General features: G+C 37.8%; 2 protein-coding genes across 2 annotated transcripts; both read left to right on the top strand.

The window, feature by feature from the left end:
- The first annotated feature begins 332 nt into the window (after positions 1-332).
- Positions 333-1,186, top strand: LOC119655371 (succinate dehydrogenase cytochrome b560 subunit, mitochondrial-like). Its single transcript, XM_038061235.1, has 3 exons — positions 333-472; positions 544-773; positions 830-1,186. Exons 1-3 carry the CDS (start codon positions 459-461, stop codon positions 1,138-1,140), a joined length of 555 nt encoding a protein of 184 aa, XP_037917163.1. The 5' UTR covers positions 333-458; the 3' UTR covers positions 1,141-1,186.
- Positions 1,187-5,184: 3,998 nt separating this feature from the next.
- On the top strand, positions 5,185-5,836 carry LOC119654868 (ATP synthase subunit e, mitochondrial). The gene is made up of 3 exons (XM_038060463.1): positions 5,185-5,345; positions 5,487-5,643; positions 5,712-5,836. The coding sequence occupies exons 1-3, from the start codon at positions 5,301-5,303 to the stop codon at positions 5,756-5,758; spliced, it is 249 nt and encodes an 82-aa protein (XP_037916391.1). The 5' UTR covers positions 5,185-5,300; the 3' UTR covers positions 5,759-5,836.
- Positions 5,837-7,736: the final 1,900 nt, after the last annotated feature.

The following is a 7,736-nucleotide window of genomic DNA, read 5'->3' as shown; positions in this document are numbered from 1 at the left end:
AATCCACTTTCAGTGTTTTATAAAAATTCTGGAAATGCAACTATCTCAGCACTAACAAAAAGTTGAGGCAGTTCCGCGCCAATGTTCTCTTTATTAAATGGGAATAGTACATGGAAAGTGACCATCATTGTTTTTCAAACGTTATAACTTCTCATCATTACATTCACCGAGATACTTTGGCCTGAGACAATAACAAATGAAAATGCATAAGTTTATGGCAACCATAATATTGGATGGATGCAAAGGCTTTCAAATATAATAACTAAAATTATTAAACTTATTTTGGGTTTCTACATAGAGTTCTACTTGCACCCGTAACGTACAACGAATTTTTTATCACTATAGCCTCACTAAAATGATAGTGCTTAAACGTCATTTAGTCCCGTCTTTATATTCTGCCCTTTTTCGTTTGGGAGAGTCAGTTATTGACATATTTCCGTGAATTTGCTAGGTTAAATATGTTGTGTTTAAGGTAATGAAAATTTGAAGTAATATGGTCCATGATGATAATCTTTTCTTTACTTTTATTTTGCTAAATTCTAGGTCGCGATCAATAGCTTCACTCTTCAAGCCATTTCCAGATATAAGCCCTCCATTCTTTTTCATCCTCCCACGCCGAAGTAAATATAACGTAGAAAGGTTAGCGAAGCCGCCCAAATTGCCGGAAGATTATGAAGAACGTAACGAAAATCTCAAACGTGCCTTATCCCCGCATATTACGATTTATAAGTTGGAGATGCCTGCCCATCAATCCTTAGCTCATCGAACCACTGGTATACTTTTGGCTAGGGTGAATTCCTTCGAAATTTATCAAGAATTTCATTCGCAGGAATCATGCTTTCCACTTACTTGGTCATATTTGGTCTTGGAGCTCTGGTACTTCCAAATGATTTTGCATATTATGTGAATATGGTTTACGGATGGGACTTGAACTGCTATCTGTTGGCCTTTTTGAAGTTCATGATTGCTTGGCCATTCACAATTCACTTTGTTGGGGGCGTTAAACACCTTATTTGGGATGCGGCTCCAATATGCCTCAAGAAAATGGATAGCATTTACATAGCTGGATATGCCGTATTTGCATTGGGAACCATTTCAGCCATATGGCTCGCATCGATTAAAACAGGTGTTCCTTTATAAAGACAAGATTTTTGTTTGCATTATTTTGTTGTAATATTCGTTGTTGTTTTTTTTTTTTTTTTTGTAAATATGAATTAAAACGTTCAGTATTACATCAGATTTTTATAAATGAGAGGTCATTTTGATTTTCATGGCAACTCATGTAAATACGACTTAAAAGAATTCCCTCTTATCCAGATTGGCTTCTTCCATAAGTAAAAGTACGAACATTGTCCAAGGGTATCATGTTAATCGAGATAAATGTACCCTGGCAATCGTAAACCGTCGAACCAGCGCAATAATTTTTCACCATCATACAATTTCAAACAATGCGCTCCCAGTTGAATCTCCTGTGTTTAGTTTTCTTGGCAGAGTCCCTGCGTTTAAATAGGAAGCTTATGCCTTGGTCTGGTTTAGAATGTCTTAATAAGTCTTGAGCAACTGCTGCCATACTATTTCATCATCATTCGATCATTTTCGTCTTTACTTCATGATATATCATAATATGAAGCGGTGTCCGGATAGCTGAGTTGTTAGAGCACAAGACTGTCGTACTGAAGGTCGCGGTTCAAATCTCCCTGGTGGTAGTGGAATTTGTACCGTGATTTGGCGTCGGATACCAGTCGGCTCAGCTGTGAATGAGTACTTGAGTCAAATCAGGGTAATAATCTCGGGCAAGCGCAATGGTGACCACATTGCCTCCTACAGTCTACTGTAGTGTACCGTTGAATGAAGTGGTCTAACACACTTTAAGAGACTGAGCCAATATGGATTGTTGCGCCAACGATTATTATTATTATGAAGCACTATAAAGCGTTCTTCTATTCCATTGTTGGCTCATAAGCACACCAGACGGTTCGACTTTGTTTGGCACTGTAGAAAATTATTCTTGTGGTCAAACGAATGATAAGTTTTGAAGTTCGAATGTTGATGCTTCATCTCCTGTTAACATAATAACGGGCGTGATTATGGCATCGATTTTCCTCCTTGGGTTCTACAGAAGGTTTCGTTTTAGTTCGCTTTAGTGTTTACTCTCGCCTGATTTTTAGGATCATAAAAGTCTTACAACCGCCTACAAAATAATTACTACTCCTTGTCTCACGATATACACTAATCTATATATTCTGATCTCCTTGCGGACAAGTTTTCGTGGTAACTAGTTTAAACAAAATTTACACCAGGGGATATTATATTGATACGATACGGTGGTCGCTGTGCGTATATTCCTCGCTCAGCTGCTACTATAGATCCTTGGATCATGTGTCGCTAAGAAACAATCCCATCTCCAAAAACTATTGACGTCGCCGATATTTTCCAGAATGACGTTCAGCCGTGAACATACTTCGAATAATATGCAGCCTTTTGTGTTTGTTTTGTGACTACTCCAATCCTCGGCCCAAGCGTTAAAATCGCCAGCTATTATTATTGTGTTCTGGCGGCTTGCTTCGGAAACTAATCTTTCGACGATCAATACGAATTCATTTAACGTTAGGCTTTGCGCAGCGCAGCAACTGAATATGTGATTGTTATTACAGTACTTAGGCATAACTAGGCGAACTCTTAAACTAGTATGGGAATGCCTTCACAGATTAAATACGCTCGGCTCCTACAATTAGGGCCAGGTACCCTGGGTTCCAGACCATATTGAGTTAGAAGACAATGAGGTAGCGAATGAGTTGACCGCTATACGGATCAGAACTCTTTAGTGGAGTCAGAAAGAAGTTCATAGCAATAGCCCTAAGGACAGAACAACAAAGGCGGTCAAAATATATACTTGGCGACTCTTTCCAGGAATGGAACAGTCCAGGGTGCTTATGGAGGAATACGAACCCAAGCGTTCGCAGGATTGTTGAAAGCTCACAAGAAAAACCTCTGGATCATAGTAGTAATATTCACTGGCTAAATTACCACCTGGGGGAGCTAGGGATACCTGCGGACATCGCCTGCAGATTCTGCTGGAGAATGATGAAATCTTCATACATGTTGCCAAACAGTTCACGGCAGTTGTTCAAAGGAAGATAAGACTCTTGGGAGAACACTTAATACCAGATGCCAGGCAGGAAGCAAGGAAAATCTTAAAATTCTTGTCATGTAGATCTTCTAGGAGAACACTTGACTATATTGCTATTATTATTATCGTTCAATGCTATGAATTCTTGTAACCTCATCTCAATTTCGAAAATAGATGTCCTCCACAGTACTCCACAGAACTCCCTCTCATGGTAAAGCTTCAAATCACAAAGGCATCTTACTACAAAGTATACCCTTGCCCAAAGTAACAAAAGTTTTTATGTATAATTTTTTGAATGCCACATATTTGACTAAAGTTTTGAGATCTTATTCGAGGCATTAATTACGACTTGTCCTTATCATCCTGTACACAAATTTCCAGCCAATCTCCATTCTTTTAATATATTCTCAAAATGTCTAACTAAACAGACGGAAATTCCATCAGATCAAAACCTGAAAATTTACGTGTTCTGTAGATCAATATGACTCAAGCATTTAGGAACGAACATTTTTCATAAATCTAGAATTGTGTTAAAACAAATGGCAGTTGCACTTGTTGATAAATATCACATTTACATAATAATCTGTTTTATCCCCGGCGTTGGACTAAAACTAAGGAGGACTATAAGTGGAACAACTGAGTCCTTGAGGGGTTCATTCCGTGTGTCGGATTCGCGGAATCGAATTTTATTTTGGCATCAATTATATCTAGATATAGTGCAGAATATAGGGGCAAAGTGATTTTTTGATATTCGGAGTCGTTTTTAAATTATAGTGTGAAATACGTAATAAGCCACATAAAGCTCGTATTTATCGATCCGAATGACGTTCGAATGACTTCGCTAAAATGACAAAAATTGAAGCCAAGGGAAGGGGTTAGGTATAGCAAATTAATGGTCAGTTAAGGTTTTATGGCTAAAAATCGCATTCAACTTTTTAAATGCGTTTTTATCGAAAGTACATATTGGAAATTGGCTGCCACCATAACCCAAAATCGATCAAACGAAATTCTTTGAAATTTTCACGACTTATTCAGAACATATTTCTACGGCCCGCAAACTAGGATAATTGCCATTCGTTCAGTAGTTTTTTTTTATTCATCGAAGAAGCCGTGAAAAAACACCAAAAGTTTAACAAGGCACCAAAAATTTAGCTTTTAATATTTTTTAATAATCCTAGTTTGCGGACTGTAGTTAAGTCTGTACGTTAAAATGCCGTTTACTTTTTTTTTTCTTTAAGATGATCACAGCGCCCTCTAGCGTGGCAGCAGAAAAATACCGTTTTTTGACATGGGTGTATAAATAGCCCTGTATTTCAATAACCGACTCTGCGATCGAGGTGGAAAAATTACTATACATGCTCAAGATATTAATAACTCTATAGTGGAAAATTCGTATTTGTATCTTTATCCAGTTCTTCACAAAAAATTTCTAAAAAAAGCCAAAAAACGGCCTCTACACGGGATGACCCCCTTAACTTAATGAAAATTTTATGGTATCTTTATCGACCAGGACCTTTTGCAGTTTTTCGTATCTAATCAATGCCGAAAAAGAAATAATTGTCAAAACTAAAATTCGTTAGAATCTACTTAATACGGACGATGGGATGGCCGAATCGGTTAAGCAACAGCCTCTCGATCTCGATGCCGCAAGGTATAGAAAGTCCAGTGCTCTCTAGGATGGTTAATAAAAGTTGACCAGCGACTATATTAGCAACTAGTCGGGCAGCTAAGATTCCTGACTGATTTATATTTCTAATGATCTCAATACATACCATGAAAGGTATAAGAACTACTGGAATACCTTCAGGAACTAGATGTGCAAACATGTGCCATAGGTATTTGGTTTCGTCCTTGTATTGTACCGTTGCCTTAGAAAATAATAGAAAAATCAAAAATCTTGTCTTCTTCTTGTCTTACAAACAATCATAATTAATGGAGATTCAAATCAAAACAATCAATTAGAGGTACCTGCGACATTTAAAAACTAAAAATACTTATTTCACACCGCTGTAAAGAAATGCTCTCCAATCTTTCAAATAACTATGACCAATGGTTGCAAGACATCTTGAAAGAAGAAGTTAACATTCCTGTCGTCGACTTTCTGTTCTTGTCACCCGTTGCAGAGGTTTCCCGAGTTGAAATAAATATTTTTAGATTTCCAGCTTGAAAAATGGCAGATTTACCACCTCCAGTTCGTGTATCGCCACTCATCAAAGTAAGTTTAGTGGAGAACATTAGTTAATGTTCTTTCGGCAGTATTGAGTAATAACCTCAACTCAACCTTATGTAATAATTCTTATAAGATCTGCGTCAATTCCTTGAATTCTCCACTAATTTTGAATCATTTCATCACTAGTTCGGCCGATGGAGTCTCTTGACTATTGGAATCGCTTATGGGGCAATGCATCAATCACGACTATCGAAAAAAGAGGCAAAGGTTCGTGAGATTGAAGCTCAACAGAAAGTCATCCGTGATGCCAAACTGGCGGAGGAGAAGAAACGCAATGCCGAAGGTAAATCACCCCCAAAATGCTTGTAGAATTCAGACAAGAATCTTAATATCTTTATTGTTGTATTCCAGCTGAGGCACGAGCTTTCGAGGAGTTGACAAGAAGCGCACCCAAGTAAATCATTCTCAAATCGATACCTTGTCAAATATGAAAATAGTGTTTATAAATTGAAAATATATACATTCATTTGAATGAATGTCGACCTGTTTATTTCAAATAGCTTAATTTTGTTGAGCCAGCTTGAGGCAAATTCGACTTTTTAGTTCCAAGTTTCCGTTTTAGGTTCACGAAGATACATACATGCATATATTCGCGCTAGATGATTCCAATGCAGAAGAAAAGTTAAGTTGTCGTCACGCTGATTGATGAGAGGAGCAAGGGTGTCTGCAAATAAGAATAAGCCTAGTTATACGTTCTATACTACTGCACAAGTCCCGATTAAGGACATTTGGATAAGGTGTCGAAAAGTCCTTATATAGTCAATGAGAAAGTCCTTATGCTGGAAACTTCGCAGCTCAATGGCTGACTTTACACAATCAATATTTCATTAGTCCGCCCTAAATCAATCCATCTAAAATCTTTAGTATAAACAAGACTCCAAAACCCCATTTTTGTTGCATCAAAGATCCGTGCCATTCGGAAGTCATGTTTCGATTAACAACACAATGACATTAATACTAAGTAGAAATGGTTTGCTTGCGCTGTCTGTCTTATTATATATTTTTTTTTAAAGAACAATTATTCCTTTGAGTCAGTGAGTTATTTATTATCCCATATGTGCATTTCAGTAGCAACTTTCTACCTTCATCGGTCGTGTTCGGATCGGATCCGTGTTTAGGCGGGTTTTCTGCGTTTCTCTATCTATAAAGAAACTTTCGTAAGGGTCAAATTTCGCCTGCTTGATCTCGTTGAGTATTTCCACCTCGTCCATTATATGCCCTTCTTCCAGATAATAGAAAAAGGATGATCCTATGTGTTGCCTTTTGAGGCGTTAAATTAATTCTATCTCCTTTACGTGCTCTCTGGCCCGGGCATGGACCAGTTTTTTTGTCTGGCCAAGGTATGCTTTAGGGCAGTTATTGCACTTCATCCGGTATATACCGCTCTTTCCTTTTTGTTTTTGGTCCTTCTCTATAGTTAACCGATATTTGAGTGTATTATTCCCTGCTAGAACCAATTACCTCGATATCATTTTTAGACAAATTCGTCCGTATCTCGTGGAAAAATTCTGTGGGAGTAGGTAATACCTACCTTGTATGCTTTGCTTTTACCTTTTTCTTGTTCGAACAGGGTTGTGCACTTGATTCTTGATAATCTAGTTATTTTTTATCTTTATCATTTGAGCTATCGTCTAGGGGTTAAATCCGTTTTTTCTGCCGTATCTCTGATGAACATTCTTCCCTTGTTAAATCTTTCCTCGGTTGGAGGCACTGTTAGCAGGCGGTGTTTCATTGAATGATCAGCGGCTGCCTTGTGTTGGTATGAGCGGTTCAATGTACTTAAAATATTTTTTTGTGTCGAGCTATCTTTCCTAAAGATATCAAATGCTATTTTGTTGTTGTTATAAATTACCTTGAGGTCGAGAAATGGGAGTTTTCCTCCTTCGTCTACCGTCATGGTGAATTTGATGTTGGGATGTAGCTTTTTGCTATCTTTAAAAATAGCAAGTATATCGTTCACATACCGTATCCATACCCTAGGCCTTATGTTGTTGGCTGCCATTTTCATCTCTAGGCTAGTCATAAATATCTCACTTATCACCACCACCTATGGCTGTCTCTTTGATTGTTTTGTAGAAGCGGCCCTTAAAGGTGAAGTAATTTTCTGTCATGCATATAGCTGCCAGTTTACCATCACGTCATACGAAACAATTACTTCGGCGTTCCGTAATTCTATATTCTTAATTTTATTGACCACTTCGTTAGAATTCTTCACTGATGTTTCGCTATAGATCGTTCCTAGTTTACTGATTTCATCAATTACCCATTTGGCGATGTTGTATGTGGTTGAGTTGGAGTCGGCAATAATCTCCCTCATTTCATTGTCTGGTTTGTGGATTTTCGGTTGGCTTCGCGGAAGTGACGGATTATTCATTT

Source organism: Hermetia illucens, chromosome 4, assembly GCF_905115235.1.
Source record: "Hermetia illucens chromosome 4, iHerIll2.2.curated.20191125, whole genome shotgun sequence".
NCBI lineage: Eukaryota > Metazoa > Arthropoda > Insecta > Diptera > Stratiomyidae > Hermetia > Hermetia illucens.
Note: the sequence above shows the minus strand (reverse complement) of the source record. Positions and strands in the feature narration are given on the sequence as shown.

Excerpts from the sequence above, each read along its gene's own strand:
- LOC119655371 (XM_038061235.1), top strand. Across the intron at positions 774-829 it reads CTTAGCTCATCGAACCACTG|GAATCATGCTTTCCACTTAC; the intron begins GTATACTTTTGG and ends TTTCATTCGCAG.
- LOC119654868 (XM_038060463.1), top strand. The coding sequence starts at position 5,301 with ATGGCAGATTTACCACCTCCAGTTCGTGTATCGCCACTCATCAAA. Across the intron at positions 5,346-5,486 it reads GTGTATCGCCACTCATCAAA|TTCGGCCGATGGAGTCTCTT; the intron begins GTAAGTTTAGTG and ends TTTCATCACTAG. Across the intron at positions 5,644-5,711 it reads GAAGAAACGCAATGCCGAAG|CTGAGGCACGAGCTTTCGAG; the intron begins GTAAATCACCCC and ends GTTGTATTCCAG.